Consider the following 20,705-nt stretch of genomic DNA (forward strand, 5'->3'; position numbering starts at 1 on the left):
AACAGTGCAATTAGAGACAACCGGGATAAAACGACACTAACTAATGAATCACATCCGCTCTCCAACAGAAACTGCTGTATAGACCAAGCAAAACCATATGTTGCATGGTTTTGCTTGACACCACCCCCTGTCGTTAACGTGTTAAAACTAAGAAATATATAGTGAATGTGTTTCAGATATTATGGAATTCGGTTGAAGGGAATTATCATTTCAACTCAACGTTGAAATGCCAATTTGTCTTTGGTTCGCGCGATCTTTTGTTAATACCTCACCAATCATATGCAGTTCTTCGCTGCTCTACGTATCTCAAGTCTTGTAAATTACTGGTAATTTTTGCTTGAAATAATAGGAAAGATGATGCTGCTATTTGGGTAGATGACTTTGACGATGCACACAAAGAAATTCTCGATGCCAAAAGTAGTGATAGCGAGTAGGAGCTTCTTGGTAAGTCGCACCGTTTTCAGTTTTTTTCTGAAAACTTGAGTTTCCGGAAATTCCTGCACGTATCTCGCAACACGAATTTTTAGCTTTAATTTTGGGGAAAAAAGTTAGAGTTATAGTATAAATCATATTTTTTGTTTACATGAACATATAAATTCAAATAAAATAGATATTTAATTTTAATTAATATTGTAAATTAATTTATTAATTTTTAATTAATTAATGAATTTATAGAGTTAGAGTTATAGTATAAATCATATTTTTAATTAATTTATTAATTTTTAATTAATTAGGGGGTACTCTGTAATAATGAAAATTTAAGAAGGGGTACGTGGATATCTGAAGTTTGAGAAACACTGTCTTACAGGAATATTGGGTTCAAAAAGATCCATCCGAATGCCAAAATAATCAGTGCAGCTTTAGTCAGTCAGCCCAAGAATATATGGTAGCAAGTAACAACTCAGATAAGGAAACTAGGTATTTAACACCAGTAATGTTTTCGCGACAGTTGTCGAATGGAGAAACTCAACTTCGAGATTGGCTTATTTATTCTCCCATAAAAGGAAAAGTACACCGTTTTGTTTGTAAATTGTTTTCAATTTCTGATTCCCAATTTATAATGAGCGAATTCAATAACTGGAAACACGGAATAAAGGCCATTTCACATCATGAAAATTGGGCGGAACACAGATAATGCATGATGACATACTGTAGTCATTTAAAAGTGCATGGGCATATAAACACAATTGGTAATCCAGTTCGACAGTGAGCGAACTGGATTACCATTGAAAAGAATAATTGCAGTTATACATTTTTTGTGTCTAGAGGCCTGTCGCTAAGAGAAGACAACAACCATATGCCAATGAAACCAAAATATTATACTAGGAATGGCATTTATTTAGGCATTTGGAACTAATCAGCGATTTGATCCATTTTTATATGAACATACAAATGAAGTATGGTAATGCAGGAAAGGGGTCCCATCATATCTATCAGCTACTATTTGTGAAGAATTCATACAAATTATGGGAGTTAAAGTGTTGAAAACTATTTGCGCTGAAGTACAGAAAGCTAAGTATTATTCCATATCGGTGGATTCAACACCTGATATCCCACACGTAAACCAACTGACATTTATAATAAGATATGTTTCTGGAGGTATTCCTAAAGAGAGAATTTTAGTTTATTCCCATTCATGGGCATAACACAGATATTCTGGCTGACATAGTCACGACTTTTTTGGATCAAAATAATATACCACTAATGTAGAGGTCAGTACTATGATAATGCAGCAAATATTATTCAGGATTACAGACTAAAATTAAGGAAAGAAATAAATGTGCATTGCATATACCATGCGCAGGACATTCCTTGAACCTTGTAGGTGTTCATGCAGTAAATAATACCTTAAATGCCACCATTTATTTTGATTTTGTTCAAAATCTTTACAATTTCTTTTCATCTTCGCTTTATCCTTGGGAAATAATGGTTTCGCATTTGGGATCTCGGCTTAAAATGGTAAAGCAATAACCTTCGTATAGAGTTGATTTAGGAGGAAGTCAGGAATCATCAGAAAACACAGCTTACAGCTCAGGGTTTAAGAGATAAACTAGAATCAAATTTTCTGACTATTTTTTGGAATGACATACTAAAACGATTTAACAGTGTAAGCCAAGTCCTCCAGAAAGAAAGAAAGCATGAACTTATCTACTGCTATGAAATTGCTTAAGTTCTTAAAGGCATTTGTAACTTAGAAAGGAAGCTGTTTTGAAGATTGAATCCCAAGCGAAAGAAAAGTCACGGGATAAGAACCCATGATTCGTATAAACGAATAAAACAACGCAGCAGCACTCTAACGTTTGTAGATGGTGGTAGAAATACAGACGACTCAGACGTGCAACTTAAGGGCAGCAGGAAATTTAGAGTGGACACATACCGATCATAGATTCCTTGGTAATTAGTTTGGCTACGCAAGAAAAACAGTACGAAGAAATATTTAATAAATTTGGCTTCTTAGAAACTCTTCATACTTTAGATGATCAAGATATAAAAACTGACTGATGATCTAGCCAACTTCTATAGCGAAGACCTTACTTCTACAGAACTGTTCATGAAATGTCTCCACTTTAGGTCACACATGATGATGGATTAGAATCGGTGAAGAAAGCAAACGTATGTGATAAGACCTTAACCACAAATGAAGAAGACTGTTACCATTAACAAAATTTACTCTTATGTGCATAATGAACATATATTTTCAGTATTTCTTAATATGGAAATCTCTATGAGGATTTTTCTTTCAATGATGATTACTAATGCCTGCGATGAACGTTCATTTTCTAAAAATGAAATTAATAAAAAATGAATTAAGAAACAGCATGGCACAGTCACGATTAAACCATCTAAATTTAATGAGCATTGAACATGAGATTTTACAAAATATTAACTTTGATGACCTAATACGTGATTTTGCCACATCAAAATGTAGAAAAGTGTAGAAAAGTCGAAATCGCATGTAGAAAAGCGTGTGGGTGGGAAGGAGTGAATTGTTGTGTTATTTTTGTTTTGAATATCGCCTTCACATCCACCAATGGAATTACTTGGGACTTCAAAATCGATGAGTATCTTATTATTATTATTACTGAACATTAGGAAATGTGATAGGGGCCTCACATTTCTCTTCCTGATGGGGATCTAAGAAGGTGTTGATTCGGTGCTGTTTATACCTATTATAGTTATATTGTAATAGTGATTCATCACACCAATACTCTCTCTATAGCTTTTATTAGAGCGTATTTTCTTAATAAGCTTAGTGATTAACTTATACATGATATCCCTTATACAACTAGCTGCCTTGCTGTCACTTCTATTAAATAATTTCCCAGTTGATGTTCTAATTAACATTTCTTCCCCTCATCGCAATTCCTCTTCCAAGGTCAAATGTTCGCTATCGCGAAAATTATTTCCAAATAATTAACCAATCACTAATTCCTTGGATATTATTAAATATGAAAAATGAAAGACCTCACCTAAACTCTTTGGGGAATAAAAAGTGTTTTATGGATTTATTTATTTAGATCATATCCTTCTATTAAGTACAGCCTCTTTGGGGAATAAAAAGTGTTTTATGGATTTATTTATTTAGATCATATCCTTCTATTAAGTTCACTTCACGTTGTTTCAGATAACTATCGGGAAGTTGGAAGTTTTTTTCACTTGGTTAGACTATAATAAATTTAGTTTAATCCTTTATCCAAGTGTAAGCAAACAAAGTTTGTGCCTGAAGTATCTTCAGGACTAAGGCAACTCGTGGTAAAGGTGGACCAAGCTCTCATCACTCCTTGTCTCAGTATCTCCCATAATGCAAAGCACATCTCCTTGCTGACATGTATAATGCTATGCATTAAGGGAAGGACCACTACCCACCGGTTTCGGTTTCGACCTTTATTCAGGTCTCGTCAGTGGGAGCAGACTCAGAGGTGGTGATATAGGTAAAGATGACTGCGATTTTCTTGAATTTCTGGGATGTACAAACCTGAGTTTCTTTGTGGAAAAGCCCGCTTGCCCGTGCCAGAAATCGACTTACTCGTGGAACCGGTGGAAGAAAGGCTTAGAAAATGTTCCTATACTTGGCGACTAGGTTTGAATACTGAGCTAGTTTAGTTTACTGGCTGGAATCGAACCTAACGAGTTTTTCTTATTTCTTTAGGTGATTCTACTGTCGTGGAAATTTCCATTTACATAGACATTGCCCCCCCCTTTTTTTTTCATTTAAGTAAACGTTTTTCACACTTATTTTAATTCCAAGTTTTCGAGTTTCCTATGGTATTTAGAATGCAATGGTAAGCATACGCGAAAAATACTCTAGTCAAATTCATATCTAATGTTTCCTCCGAGGATATGAATTTGTTTTCAGCTTGTCTTGCAGAAGTCAAAGCATAATACGTTAGTACATAATTGTTTTAATATGTTTACTTTTTTGTTTACATTAACTCGCTTGTTAATGTAAACAAATCTTCCTCGAACTGATTTCTTAACATATATCTGTAGGCCTGCGTTATTTTTCACCCTCCATAAATATTTGAAAACTATTAGAAGATTCTTTCTACAGTTGTCTATCTAAAGAAGTACACTTTCAATACTCGAATATTTTCGTCCCGATGTTTTGTTGCTTTTACAAAATAAATAAAAGCAGAAATTCTGCAATTTTCCTTTTCAGATAACTAAACTTCTCTAATACAAAAATGGCAGTGTTGTTCTTACCGAAATTCGAGTTTGATTTCTACCAGAATAGACACTATTTGAAGAGCTATCACATATCAATTAGGATCCCTCATAATTGCGCGTGTCAGTGATAAAATCATTAGGATTTTATGAGTAAACGCACAGCACTTGTGATGCTCATTAATTTTCATGGCTTTCCTGTTAAAACTGCTGCAACTGTCACAAAATATTGAACATAACGCAGATGAAAACATAATAAAATCTTTCCTGTAGTGTATAAGGAAATGCCCTTGCTTACAGATTCTTGCTTGATAGGTAATTAAACACGTGACGAAATGTGGTACAGTCCTTACAAAGTTCGAAAACTTCCTTCTGAATAATTTAATATGCCCAAGGATATTTATATATAATAAAAACTAGAAAGGCAAACTGCTACTAGGAATTCCGAGTAGCAGTTTAATGCAAGGTAGTTCCGAGTATTTACTTCTTTGGCAAGGGGAAGATATAAACATCACGAAAATGAAATGGATATTATTTTGCAAAATATAAATAATTTACATTTTGATTTACTACAGAACTAATATGTGTTTCAATAAAGAAATACGGTGAGTAGGCATATTGAAATAAATTATATCAGAATTAACTCTCGTAAAATATTATTAATATAATTTTCGCCTGTGTATCAGAGGAACTAAAGGAAATAATATATACAGAACTAATGTATAATCCAACTTGATTAATATCAAACTAACAAAATAACTAAAAGTATTACCAACAACATCAACAACAAAATAAAAAACTGCTTCGATTTTTTCCCAGTAATTATATAGCTCACATTAAATACCATTTCGTGTATAAAAATGAGAAACTATTGCATTACAATGATTACAGAATGCAATGGTTTTTCATATGTATTACTAACATTCATACTTATGGCGTGTACTTACAAATATATAGAAGTACAAGAAATACATGTTTATAAATATTTATACAATAAATATATACTTATATTTGTTTACATTAAATTTTAAACTCCTTCTTTAACGTAGATTATCTTAATTGACTACTCTACCCAGTTTCAGATCATCAAGTTGTAAAAGAATTGGTAAAATAAATACAGAACATAATTGATAATTATCATCCCTCTCCCAAATTGCAATCTGATGTTAAAAAGGATCCGCATACCCTACCTTAAAGGAAGATATGAACAAATAGTAAGGACTCTTCGCAGATACAGAGGCGTAGCTAAGGAGGGGCGGAGGGGGTGGTCCGTCCCGGGCGACACTTTGAACCTTTTTGAACTTTTTTTGAACTCTCGAGACTGTATTTTAATTCTAAAATACAGTCTCGAGAACTCATTTTCAAATATTGTAATAATACAGCGAATTTTCCTCACAGTTGTTGTAAGTGTTGCTAGTTGTGAGAGGAGTTTTTCTAAATAAAATTGATTAATAATTACCTACATTATTATGAAATGGACTTCACCAATATCATCGATGATTTTGCTAACAGAAAAGCAAAAGTCAATAAAAAAGTCTAAAAAAGTCAATACGTCGTTTTGAACTTTTTGAAGTATTTTTGGAGTGTATTGAGAGGGGCGTTAAACTCAGAGACCGCCCCAGATGGAAAGCTCTAGCTCTACCACTGCGCAGATATAATATAATATTTGTACCGATCCAGAAGTTTTCATCTTTCTTACCGCCTATCAAAGATACATTATCACCTATATTCTTACCTGGTGTTTATCAAACATCCTGTTTGCTACTTTTTTACAGACTGACTGTTTTGTTAGATCGGAATCCAAGATGCTATAACCCGCATCCCACTATTTAACGTGTGGTAATTATTTTTCCATTACATTACTTTGTTGTTAACATGAATAAGACTAATTGGTCTCTAATTCTTTATTGCATGCGATGACACGTTTTTATGAATTGGAAGAGCCATTGTAAAGGTCCATTCAGAAGGTACAGTTTCCAATCTTAGCGATTAATTGAAAATGATCGAAAATGGATTATTGATCGATTAACCCTGAAATGCCACTGCTGACCTAGATGGATTTAAGTCTGAGAAAAAGAAGAATCTTATAAGTTACCAAATGAAATGAAGATATCATTGATAATACTGCAAATGTATATGCTCACCTTATACACTTATAAAGTACTTAAGTTCCTTTACAAAGTAACATAATTATACATATAAAAATATAAAGTTATGTAATTATATATTACAAAAAAAGAGTCTTCGTAGTTCGATCTGTAACGATAACCTGTTAGAAATATCAATTCGAAGCCAATCTAAGAACCGTATAAGGGCTTTTTCATCTAAAGGTGAGTCAGCTTGATCTCATACGGAGGTAGCGGCTTTTCTTCACGGAAATTCAGGTTGCATCCTTCCAGAAGAACACATCCAATTCACAGACAAAATATTCCAATGGACATAAGACATGGTACGGAAACCAAGGATACTTAGCAGATCATGAGCCTTAAAGCATATACTTAAAATGAAAGCATTAAATACATACTGTGTGTATTTACAGTCTGTATCACATAAAATAGGTGCGTATATTGGCTCATGGTAACGACATGACGCCAGTTTTCGATTTAGTTGATTTTTGGTGTAAGTAGAATTGTATTCGCCTGGAAGAAACAATGGTTTTTAATCCTGCAACACACGACTTAAAATCCAAGTGAAATCGACTGTAAAACTTACGATATTCTCACTAATATTAACTATGATTACAAACACGAAATGGTGTCTGTCCCATTTTTCTCCTAAAATCGTTTCCCAACTTCCAAAAGTTAATGCAAAAGGAGTCTGCCTACTTTTTTTAGAAAGGAATAGGTGTGACCGGATTCATATTTTATTTACATAAAATGTAAATATTGAATAAATATATAATAAATATTGCAACAAAGCGTTTTGCAGAATGCCACAGTTAAAGATCAAAAGGAATGTGGATACACCGTTATGTATTGAATGAGGAGTTGATCACAACACTACCAATGTTCTACTATAAATTATTAGCAAATCTTTCATGAAGTATTAATTACAGTTAAAGGTGGGAGAAGACGTTATTAATTTCTATCCATGGTAGGATAGTAATATCGCAATGTGACTTAGCAGCTCATTTATTTCAAATTTTACAACTGCTTAAATGTGATTTCGATTTTCATTCTTGATTTTCCGATATAGTTACTGAATTTAAAAACACACATTCAATTCAGTTTAACCTTATGAACATTGCCCAAACCTTTAAATTGCAACTATTTTAAAATGAAATAAATAAAATAAGAGCCCATGTAATTCATTCACTTCCAAAGATGCCTTTTGAATGAGAAAACATGGATTTCAATCCCCCATTGTCAAACTTCTTTTTTGTCAATTCCATACACGAAATAGTGTAAACTTAATACCGTCGATGAGCTAACAGTTGGATAATCCGTCTGCTAGATTCTAAAATTGACGTTTTTTGAATCTACAGGATAGTATTCTCACAATTGATGTATCTCTTGTAATTATGTGATAATTTCCTTTGATTTTTTACCATAATTGTATTATGGGTTTCGTGGCATAAACTTTGTCTTTGAGGTTTCCTCCATTTGTAATAATAGATAGTGTTGTTACTAACTCTAGATCCGGTGAATGTGCAGGATACCCAACACTACATCTTCATCCAATTCATCAGTTTGGAAAAAGTTTCAAGATGTTGTGACATCGTGGTGAAAATGGGGAAGTGTCTTATCTTGTTGGAAATAATCCTCGTTATCCTCCAATAGCTGAAGAATTTGTGATACAATCTCCGAAGCATACTGAGGTACCAGCAACTATTTGATCAAAAAAGAATGGTGCAATCAAATCCTCAAATAATAATACCCATCATACTCTAAGATCCGGTAAATTTACATGCCTTTCTGCAGAAACGTGCGAACTCTCTTTTGACTAGTATTGTACAATTATGACGGTGGACTGCATCATTCAACTTAAATGGTTCTTCATCACTCTAAACGATCTGACAACCGCGAGTCCTCTAATTTGGAAAGAAAACTGTTCAAAAAGCTCATACCTACGATCAGTATCATCTTCGTTCAGGGCATGAACTCATCTTGGAATGTAGCTTTTGAATTTTGTAAATGCGATGAACACTTGATTTTGCGTTTCCTGTTTCACGAGTAGGTAGTCGCGCAGACTTCCTTGATGATCGTAGGAATCATTGCAGCATCTCTTGATTTTCTGGGGATACAGAAGAAATATAATGTAGAGACAGAGCATCTATGGAAAAAATGATTAGTAAGGGAAGAATAATCTATTAAGCGAATTGTTCTCTTTTGAATACAAAGTATTCTGAAGGAGGATTTTGGTGAAACCGCCCCGGATGTCGGATGTGAGAACAATATTCTAAGTTTGGAAGGATTTAGGATTTATAAAGTGCTCAGAGTTCAACAATGGGAAAAGAGAGAGAGACGGTTGTTTAGAGCGAAAAGATTACCAGGCTTTTTAAAAGCTGAACAGACTACGGACGTGATGCATGTATGTAGCTGCGAAAATCAGTTGAAAAAGAGGAACTAAACCTGATTAGTGAGAGGAGAGTTATCAAAGATGAGGGAGAGTAGTAGAGTGAAACTTGGACTTTCTGCCGGGAAATAAGACGAGACTGTTTTGTATATTGGTATCATTAAAATTTACTACATTAACTTTATCCCAATTGAGAATGGCTAGAAGACTGATGTTTACAGCATTGGCCATAGAAGATCTTGAAGCTTTAGTCATTTGAGTACTACAAGGTTTTGAACAGAAGGTTTTGTACCACAAGGTTAAAGAAGAAAAGGAATGTGTAGTAGAGTGGATATATTCCGAAAAATTCTGAAGTTTCGGCATACAGCAAGCGAAGTAGTAAACATTACAATAATAATAATAAAGTACATGTCACAACGACAGCTAGAAAACATGGAGAATTGCAGGCTGAAGAAACACTGCGATTACTCTGAAACTTGAAGTATATATAAAGAAAAAAAAAATCAGCTAATGACTTTTATTCCCCAGGAAAAGGGGAAAATAGTGATGTCGTTATATTAAGAACTATAGCTGCCCACATGGTGTATGCACAACTCGACATTTCTGATCGCAAAATCCCATCAGAATGTTAAGTGAATAAACTAATACAGGTATTTTTTCCCCTATCAAATAATGTATGTATATTTTACTATACAAAATATTATATTATAGTGTTGATAAAAAATTTATTCTATAAAATTTCCTCACTAATATTTCGCATTCTCTATCATATTGTTATATTAATTTTATTATATGACAGAGAAAATCATTCTATAAACCAAAATTTCCTTAACATATAAGTTATAATTATTTTTTAAAAAGTCTCCCTTTAAAATTTCGTATGTCAGTTAAAAATTTGTTATTAATATTTTAAATAATTAAAATCAATACAAATTTCTTTTTTATTGTATGGGAAATACCTATTTAAACAGTAAATGAAATTGTACATTTTTTTGAATAATATTTTATAAGTGATCACAGCGTCATCTTACGTCAGTTATGATAATTACTCTTGAAAATTCGGGGAATGACACAAATGCGTAAAATTATACGCACCTATTCTTTTATGTTTAATCCGCAAAGTGCTTTAAAGTTTACGTAAAGCAGAAGTAAAGACCCAGCTTGTTCCATTAACTCTGAGAAATCCAGGATAATTACTATATTTACCTATGTACTATGATAGCATGTTGATATAAATTACATTAGCTTTATTAATATAATTTCATTTACAGTAATTAATTTATCTATTATAAAAGATAGAAGATTAATTCATTTGCCACTGAATGGATTACTTCTTTGTTGTTATACAGCGAACCACATATTTGTGAATCTTTGTGCCTTATACAGAAATGTCGGGAAATAATAGTGTCTTGCTAGTGTTGGTGAGCTTCTGTGTCTAGACAGATCTAAAGAATAGCTGGAAAAGACGTCACTGTATTAATATTAACAACGGGTGTGTTGCAGTATGCAGTGAAGGTCAGCTAAGATTTCCTGTTTTATAAATATATTATATATTAAAAAAAAAAAAAAGCAGTTTTGTAATAATCACATGAGAACATGCTTATTCGATGAGTCTCTGACTCCCCGGAGGTCTCTCTTAATAGTAATAATTATATTTTTCTTCCATGTTTTCTACTACTTCGAGAATGTAATTTTTTTACATTATTGCATTAATATTATTGCATGTTTATTTAGATTTGGAAAGAAATGAAAATGACTTGACTAAAAACGTCAAGTTCTTAACTTTCTGTATAGGGCAAGCTTGTATTATTATTATTTTTTATTATTATTACGCTTGCATGTTGCGTTTTCTCTTTGCAAAGCGCCCTCTAGTTTGAGTAGATACAGCTGGCGTTACGCCAGCTGATTAGCAGACGAGTATACGTATCGTTACTGTGTTTTGACTGACAATAATGCCTCGGCGAAAACAAGGTACGCAAATTCTGTTTTATTACTTACTATTTAGTTAGTTGCTTCCAGAAAGGTACTGGGTTGTATCCCCCCCTCCCAAGAAGTCTGTTATTAATATTATATAAATTATTTTTAAAAAAAAAAATATATATATATATATATATATATATATATATTTCTGGAACGTAATAGACAAGTTTCATAATCTTACATACGAGTAATTTTAAAAGTATGAGTGGAACATCGATGGGTGCATCAGCGGTAGCCATGGAACATGGAGCAAGAAGCGTTAAATGAAAAGCTTGTCGAATACATATTGTATATTATATTGTCTTAATTTTGAGCTACAGTATATATCTCTCTGGTCGTAAATCTGTGTTGCAGATAAATAGGCAAGTCCTTTTATTGCAAGTGGTGAACACGTATTCTGAAAGAATTGATTGTGCAGTGTTATAAAGTATGTATTTAGTTTGCAGGAATTAAAGTTACGTTCTAGCCCTTCGAAATTGTGAAATTTGTTTCGATTTCCATATTTCGTTGGTATGGTAACCGATCGTGCGTGTTGTTACTGTACAATTACTGTACTTAGTTACATGTTGCTAGGAGTATAACAAAATAAACACATAAATATAGGTTGCATCATAGAAACTAGGCATTCGTTAAACAAATATTTATGATACTTTTAATTAAAAGTAGCAGAAATTCAAAAGAATTTAAATGATAATAATTGAATACTGCGTTATTCAAACTGACAATATATATATATATATATATATATATATATATATATATATATATATATATATATATATATATATATATATATATATATATATAAAGGTAAAAATACTTTCTACATATATATATATATATATATATGAAAATTGACATTTTGTGTCTACAAGAATAAATATATTTAAAAAGTAGCGATGTGTGTGTGTGTCATAAAGAACGCACAGCGTTTTCGTAGGAAATTAATATATTGTTTGGATTTTCAAATTAGACCTTATTTAAACTTTTTTTTAATCTTAAAAATTTAAAAGCTTTTCAAAATATGAAACAGGTCAGTATGTGATTATTAATTAATTAATGTTATGTTTTTTTACAACAAGGTGCGGGTTCTTAGAGCCTAAAATCTTCTCGAACAAGAAAAATCTGTGATGATAATCGAAATATTTATTGACGTTATTGAAATATAAACAAACTTATCTAAAAATATTAGAAGTATGCATTTAAGGACTTACAAACCTTACGAAACTAAAAAATTTCCATTTTAAGTATTTTTCAATATATTTTTCATCGAAATAATTATTGATAGATGTCACAAGTATTATAGCTAATTTCCGATTGTATACTTAGGCAGTCTTTATTATAAGCTATGTTATTTCATAGTTATGTTATTATTTCTTTTATTATTTATTTATATTTATTCCTCAAAAATAACAAAGTTATTTTTGAAGGAATTAAAGGAAAGGGACACATCAGAAAAATTTCAGCTTTTATAATATATTCACATGTATTATTTAAAATTGTATTATGTAAAATAATTCAATATAATTAACACCAGTTTTAATTATATTGAAATTTGTGTAATCAGAAATTTTATATTTGCATAATGCAGTGTATAAAGCCACAAAACCAAGGCAATTTTATGTTGATAATTTTGTTCTGTCTGCAGTGAGTATTATACTAATTAATTCTGTCTTCACCTATTGCTTAGAATATGCAATAAATTATTTAGCAATTTATTTGCATAATTTTTAAAGTATGTATATTAATATAACTTATTCCCTCTTAGTTTTCAGTTTTCAAATGAAAAATTCATTTCAGTTCGATTGAGTATTTCAGTTGAAAGTGAATTAGAGTAGAATAGCCTGCATCGATGAACTTTTGGACTCCATGGAGGTGCCACGTAAAAATAATAATATCTCTAGAGAATTTTTACGATATGTGTACTATATATAAATTTGCATTAGCATATGTATAAGTACATTTAATTCGGGCTTTTTTTAAAAAGAAATGTACAATAAGTATTAATGTAACTAGCTATTCCTTTTTTTTTTCTTTTTCTTCCCCCCCTCCTTTTTTTTTTTAGTTCAATTAATACAAATAATAACCTCGGTTGCTTGCAGGTACCTCTGGCCATTAATAATGGCAGTGATGTTAAGTGGAAGCAATCGCTTTGAGTTAATTTCCTTATTTGGAAGACTGCACGCTTCTCTTGCGTAGTATAGTACAAATCGGGCTACATGGAAACGTTGTTACAAGACGTGTTAGCTAGATTTAATTATACTTCATGGGTTTCTCAACTTCATAGACATTTCATGTCATTACGCAGGTAGATTTAGCCATTCGTGTCTGCAGATGGTTAGTTAGGCTTTTAGTGCAGTGCAACTTTAAATCATTTTAATGAATTTGAAAGATCACTAGATCAATTTTTGTTTTTAATTTATTAAGATAGTTTTTTAAATAAATATATATATATATATATATATATATATTTATTTAAATATATATATATATATATATATATTTATTCTTCTGACATATGGAGAGCTATTCTGCTGTTTCTCGTTCCTGCTAGCTATATGCCGAAAGTTTCTTTTAGTTACATTATCTATCGCTTTTCTTTCACTTCCTTGTGGAGAACGATGACCTTTTTAATAACCGTTTTGAATGCTACAAAGATAGCCTCAAGGTCGGAACAGTCAACTGGCTTATTGTCGTGATAATTGGTATGCAGGTAGGTGGCTTACGTTTTCTACTGAATACCTTTGAAGAATAGTTCTAAAAATGCGACCATGTAGCTATGAGAGCAGAAAATTAAATTGAGCAGATTGGGCATCATGCTTGTCACCTAGCAGTCACTGTTTCCTGTAGGTGGGGCTGCAGTGTTCTAAAAAATTAACAAAGAAAATAGTGCGGTAGTAACTATGAAAGTGGGGCATCTACATATGTTTATAAACATATAACAAAAAAGAAACGAACTGCTTGTACATTTGTTTGTCTCACAAAAAACCTTTTAAGAAAGAAAAATGAACATTTTGGCTCTGTTTATTTTTAGGCCCAAACAGAGACTGGAGTTTGACCAGTAAGAAATTTTGGATACCGATTGTAATCATATGGTTCGCATACTGGTTTTCAGATTTGGATTTCGAGCCTGTCATTTTCAAGTAAGTATTTCCTTAGAACTCTTTGGAGGATTTCAATATTAATTTTGAATTGTATATGTCCTGAGTATAAATGAGATTAGATAACTTTACTTTTACATTCAAATTTGAGCACGAATGTTGTATAGTGATGATTATTGTAAGATCATCATTTATGATGCTTATTTACATTCATTTACCCATAAAAATTGCAACTTTTCATCATAACGGATACTTGTATCCATTTGTCTAAAACAGAAAGAAAATTCAAAATTTGTAAATAAAACTCGCAGCTTTCATAGGTATTTTCTGTCAAATAGTAAAATTCCTCTTAATATCGGCATTAAGATTTTCCCCCCCAACTTACTTAAATAATATTTAAACAATGGACTTCGAAATAACGTTTGAAGTTGCTTGTGTGGCCTCTAAGTTTAGCAGTTTTACTGCTAAACTTATGATTAACTTATAAAAAACTTATAAAAAACTAAACTTATAAAAAACTCCCCACAGAACTGATTTAGCAGTTCTGTGGGGAGTTTTCTGTATTGAGATCACATTATAATATAAATAAGGAGTTTTAAAAAATACAAAATTAATAACGGAAAAAACGTACAAAGATTATTTAATAGTATAATTTTCGAGAGAAAAAAAAAAAAGAGTTTCCATAGCTCAGTCAGTATAGACGAAGCCCTTTGGTTGGAAAGACCTGGATTCCATTCCCTTCAGTGACGTGAGGAACCTTTATCTGGTCTCTTTAGACTAAAGGTGAGTTAGCCGGTCTCCTACGGAGGTGGAGGGTTTTCTCCCGGAAACTCGGGTTTTTCATCCCTCAAAACAGGAAAACCGGTATCGTGAACACACACGCGCGCGCACATGGATTACAGTCATAAAATACATACTTAATCCCTCACGAGGAGGGCTCAACCGGTCTTAAGGAACGGGGGAGGAAGGGGGTAATCCCATACGAAATAAATAAATATTGATAAAATAAAATTAATTTCTTAAAGTGAGACTATTTTTGTAAAGGACTATAACTTAAGAAATGTTGCATTTTCAAAGTTCTGGCCTATTGCAGGAGTTTCCTATGACTTCTTACCTCTCTTTTTTTTTTTTTTTTCCTGTTATGCGTTGGAAATGATAGATTTCTCCGCCGAGCTTACAAAAATTTTTCCTCCCCGGAAACTTCGTTTTTTTTTTTTTTTTTTTTTTTTTTTTTTCAGTTACAAAGCGGTGATAAAAAAAAAAAAAAAAAAAAAAAAAAAACCACACACTTTACAGACATAATCCACTGACCTCTTAGCTTTAGTCCCTTCGTTCGTAAAACTAACGAATCCTCTTATACCTCTCCAGAATATCTTTCTTAAATTATAGGGTTAAGACCAATGGATTCGGATTGGCGTAGATACAAAAAAACTCATAAACATAACTCGTTATTATAAGCTGTATTAATTATGCGAGTCTGTTATTGTACTACATGATGATAAACTTTTCTTTTTTTCTTGAAATATTTTGCTTCCATCATTTAGCTACAGTGAGTTTTACAGTATGATTTACGAGTATAATAAAATGGTATTACAGTCTTCAGAACTTATAATTCAACAATATTATAATCGGAATTTTATACGATTCAAAAGTATAGTAAATTATTCACTTAATTGTTTGTTTCTGATTTCTATTCAAAATATGAACCGCAAATCTTGATTTTTTTTTCTAATTAATATTAAAAAAAAAGAGAAGAGCAATCCATTACAGAATTTTTCTCTTAATTGTCTATTTTCCTTCTTATACCAGCAATACATTTCCTGAATCTTTTAAGGATGCATTTGCCATCAACAATTTACTGGATGACAGCGTTCGGTTATTTGAAGGACAGATAAACGGACCAGAATCATTGGTGTTCCACGAAGGTAAGTTGCAAATTCACAACTCGCTCAGGATGTGAATGATTATGCTAAGTCTAGTTTGGTTCTCATTCTTTTCTATGGGAAGTTCATTATTCTGTAGCCGTCATTTACCAGATCTTGGATTCGGTTGCATAATAATGATAGACAGAAGCATCTTCGACGTCTGTTTACGTTCGTCGTTAGCCATCTTCCTCTTATGAATTCTGTCATCAGCTTAGTTCAGCGTCAGCTAAAATTATTCGTGAATCAAATATGTACTTTCACTTAAAAATTTCTCCTTTTTTGTTGTACTGATGTTAATGTTATGTTAATTGGGTTAATGTTAAGCTATTTGCTAATGGAAGTTCACTGATTACAAGTAAATTGAGTGAATTACATTTTCGTTATGTTATTGCGAGATACATCGCGAGCGTCAGCATTAAGTTGCATTTTAAATGCGATAATGATCGTGTTATGCACAGATCTTGCCTAAATATCATTCTGGTCTTTTAGCACGCTACACTTACCTCATCTTTAGTAGTATACAATTTTAAAAGTTTACTTTTTTGTTCTTTTAAAAATAAATTTACTGATTAGTGACTGTTAATATTTGATTTGGACAACTTTATATTCTTTTTTTTTTATTTATTTATAAATAGGAAGCATCTACACCGGCACCACGGATGGCTACGTTGTACGTATCACTAACAATCAGATAACGCCCATTTTCCAAACAGGAAAGAATTGTGGTGAGGATTTGTAATCGATATGATTTTATTATGCTGTTCATAATCTCTCTCTCTCTCTCTCTCTCTCTCTCTCTCTCTCTCTCTCTCTCTGTGTGTGTGTGTGTGTGTGAACGTCCTTTCTTTCTAACATCCAGCTTTTATCCATCATAGAACAGCCATGGGAGGAGAAACTATGTGGAAGACCTTTAGGCATGAGAATGGGTAAAGATGGGCTGTTGTACTTCATCGATGCTTTTTTTGGAATTTATAGGATGAACCTCAGTACAGGTAAGTAGAACTTGAAATACAGTATAACTGAAAATCGGTAGAATATATAATGATCTAAAGATATAACAAGTAAAATACTGCATAAACAGTTATTATAAATAACCAAAGAGAAGTAGGAAAGTTATAGTAGTTGTCCTATCTCAAAATGAAATTTTGCCCTTGGAATTCAGAATTCACAACTTTTTTTGGCGATTTTCCCGAACGTTTGCTTATTATAGGCGTGGCCGAACATCTTTTTGCATCTCAAGAAGTGGAAGGGAAAAAAGTTATCTTTCCTGATGATCTAGATATTGATGAATCTGGAAATATCTATTTTTCTGATGCCAGCACCAAATGGTATTTGGACGGAATATATTTCATGGTTGCAGAGCATGATAGCACTGGAAGGTAGGCAGACTCGAGTCCATATTAGCGTATTGCAGTTCTTTTCGAGTAATGAAGGCCAAAGTCGGTTAATTGGAGTTTCTTTTTATTGTTATTTCTAGGATCATCAAATTCAATCCTGTCACCAAAAAGTCCGAGGTGTTGATGCATGGTCTCCATTTTCCTAATGGGCTACAGCTCTCTCACGATGGCAGATCTCTTCTGGTGTGCGAATTCAGCTCGAAACGCATTCTCAGGTGAATACTTAGTTATTATTGCTTAAATATAAGTAAAGAATCCTTAACAATTTCAAATTCTGAAGGAAAAAACAAGTAAATCCTGAAGAATGATAGCTCGTCGACTTTTATTTCAGACATTATCTCAAGGGCCCACAGAAAGGAGATACCGAAGTATTTGTAGATAACTTACCAGGAGAACCGGATAATATTAGGCCCAGCAAGAGCGGAGGTTATTGGGTTGCTCTCACAAGTATCCGTAACACATCTTCAATGCTGCTGTTAGACCAGTTAGCTAAATATCCGTTAGTGAAGAAGTTCCTAGGGAGAATCCAGCATAAATTTGGATCTACATTGTTATCTGTATTCCAATTATTTAAATTCCCCCAATTCTGGAAGGAAATAGCTTATAAGGTTCGAGTCTTGAAATATCTCACTTTCAGTTTATTATTTGATAGAGCATTTGTTTTTAATTTTAAATTAAAGCACTTCATTTCTATTAACGTGTAATTTATTAACTAATATAAGTTGATTCATTCTGAATTTAAATCAATATTTTTCAATGCTTTTGTATTTATTCTGATTTATTCCTTTTTTTTTTCAGATAAAAAGAGGAGATATTTATTATTATATAATACCTGTCCATAGTACAATCGTTGAACTTGATGCAAAAGGAACTATACTAAGAACTTTACAGTCCCCTAGTGGCCATGTTGGGGTTCTCTCAGAAGTAGGTGAACACGATGGATATTTATACTTAGGATCGTTTTCAAATCCGTATCTAGGAAAACTGAAGTTATAGGGATATCCAAGTGAAACTAGCTTAAGAACGTCAAGGACTTTGTACATTGCGGTATTTGGATATCGGAAAAAAACATGGAATCAGACAAATACATTTTCGGAGCAACTTGAATGCGAACTCAAATACCTCATGCTTAAGTTTTAATATTTATAATGCTGAAAAAAAATATGTGTAAAGTGAACTTGTTTTAACCGCACTCTATGTAAAAATTATCAGTGCAGCTTAATTAAAATATATTTCTATTTTTAAAACACAATAATAGTTTATCAGTATTGTGAAAATGTAATGTGTATATTTTTCCCAATTAATATATTTCATTAAAATTGTTTTTTATTATTTTTTTTACTTAAGATCTTAGCAGCCTTTTCAGCCAAACATGATTTAATGTGAAGTGTGGATAATATAAGTAACTATGTATTGGTATTAAAAAACAGGAGTTACCTGTAAAAGTTGGCTAAGGGATATTTGTCATTTGGAACAGAGGACGTCTTAATATTAGAATCGATTAGCGTTTTACTGATCCTTTTCTGGCAAAATGTGAGTAAAAGGAGATAGTCAGAGAGACGTGTACTTCGGAAGAAAAAGCTTCACTCAAATCGACAATTCGAGGAAAATGCTAATGTAAGTTTTATCTTCAGGAGATGTTGCATTTAAATTCAACACAGATAGAAAGAGGAATGAGTGATTAATGATTGTTCCACCAGTTGTAGTAACAAACTATGGCAAATAGACAGTAGTTAGTATGAATAGCACTGAAATGTATTTTTCTTCTAGGCATGTGAGAGGCAAAAAGTTACTGAGGATTAGTAAAACGATCAGGGTTGACGAGTTTTAATTTCTGAACAGTACCGTCGACAGGGTGTAGCATAGAGGCAGCCTTCCTCACGGCGCGTCTTAATAAGGGCTCTCGTTCAGTCGTATTGCGGTAGGCGCCGTCGCTACGCTAACAATTCCTGTTAGCTTAGCAAGTGCGGAAAGAAGTTTTTTTCAAGCTTAAACTGATTAAAAATTATTTGCGAAGAGCAGTGAGTGACCAAGAAAGATTGGTTGGTCTAGCAACTATATCGATAGAGGCGGACATAGCTTATCATTTAAATTTAGAAGAGCTTAAAAACAGCTTTATTGTCCGATATCCCCGTAGAGCAAACAAACATTTAATTAATATTATTATGTAATCGTTTTGCATTAATGTTTCTCTTGTAATAAAAACAAAATAGCGATTGGCGATTTTCTTATAATTCATCAGGGGCAATATTTAATTATTTGCCTCAGGACGTGATCTAATCTGGCAACGATCCTGTTTCTGAAAGTGGGGTTTTTCATCCCAGAAAAGATAATCCACAAAAAATAGATAAAAGAAATTAATAGACATCATACACTGGCCTCATATAAGTTTAAAAAAAAAAAACTCTACAAGGCACTGCTTGAGTATCTGGTAAACGTGATTAACAGGATTTTGGTCTAGTGGATCTGGTAGGTGGGTGGGGATTTAGTAATTCATTTGATACATTTCAAAACGTTGTTTTATCCATTTCATAAGTCTTCGTGCCTTTTCTTATACAGTTTAACATGTTCATTGCCAATCGCGCGATGCGAGCTCTCACCAAACGGCCGATCACGCGTTATCGCGTGGACGTCGCTAACTAAATAAAAAAAAATAAATAAAAAAAATTTGGCCACCACACGAAATTCCGATTTTCAGCTTGGCAATGAAAGTGTTAATGTACACATGTACCTCGAAAGATTTATAAGATGAAACGCGAAGAATAGTTCTAAATAAGTAGGTAAGTAGACAAAATCAAGTCAAAACACTTACACAGTCATTACAGGTTGGTTGTAATAAGAGAAATCATAATAATAATAAGCTAAAGCCTTTTTATTCCCTTATAAGGAGTGGGCGAGGCCTTTTAACCTTATCTAGCTTTTGGAGACTGATTGGGCAGTTCAATCTTCTCCAGTAGTCAATCAGAGATAGCTGGCTCATGACAATCACTAATTATAAACCGCCACCGATGAAGAGACTGGCAAGCAAGTGCTGCCATCTCTTGGTGCCTTAACCCTAACAGAATATGTAACTGAATTAATGTGGGTTCTACGGTCGATTTTCTGGAATTTACGGGATGAAA

General features: G+C 32.7%; 1 protein-coding gene across 1 annotated transcript; it reads left to right on the top strand.

The window, feature by feature from the left end:
- The first annotated feature begins 11,092 nt into the window (after window positions 1–11,092).
- Window positions 11,093–18,929, top strand: LOC150100413 (adipocyte plasma membrane-associated protein-like). The gene is made up of 9 exons (XM_090402933.1): window positions 11,093–11,151; window positions 14,195–14,303; window positions 16,071–16,186; window positions 16,822–16,911; window positions 17,062–17,178; window positions 17,397–17,565; window positions 17,664–17,798; window positions 17,915–18,191; window positions 18,382–18,929. The coding sequence occupies exons 1-9, from the start codon at window positions 11,133–11,135 to the stop codon at window positions 18,577–18,579; spliced, it is 1,230 nt and encodes a 409-aa protein (XP_090259059.1). The 5' UTR covers window positions 11,093–11,132; the 3' UTR covers window positions 18,580–18,929.
- The last annotated feature ends 1,776 nt before the right edge of the window (window positions 18,930–20,705 follow it).

This window comes from Typopeltis vanoorti, chromosome 13, assembly GCF_054136105.1.
Source record: "Typopeltis vanoorti isolate ZY-2024b chromosome 13, IOZ_Tvanoo_1.0, whole genome shotgun sequence".
NCBI classification, from domain to species: domain Eukaryota; kingdom Metazoa; phylum Arthropoda; class Arachnida; order Uropygi; family Thelyphonidae; genus Typopeltis; species Typopeltis vanoorti.

Excerpts from the sequence above, each read along its gene's own strand:
- LOC150100413 (XM_090402933.1), top strand. Across the intron at positions 14,304-16,070 it reads TTCGAGCCTGTCATTTTCAA|CAATACATTTCCTGAATCTT; the intron begins GTAAGTATTTCC and ends TTCTTATACCAG. Across the intron at positions 16,187-16,821 it reads ATCATTGGTGTTCCACGAAG|GAAGCATCTACACCGGCACC; the intron begins GTAAGTTGCAAA and ends ATTTATAAATAG.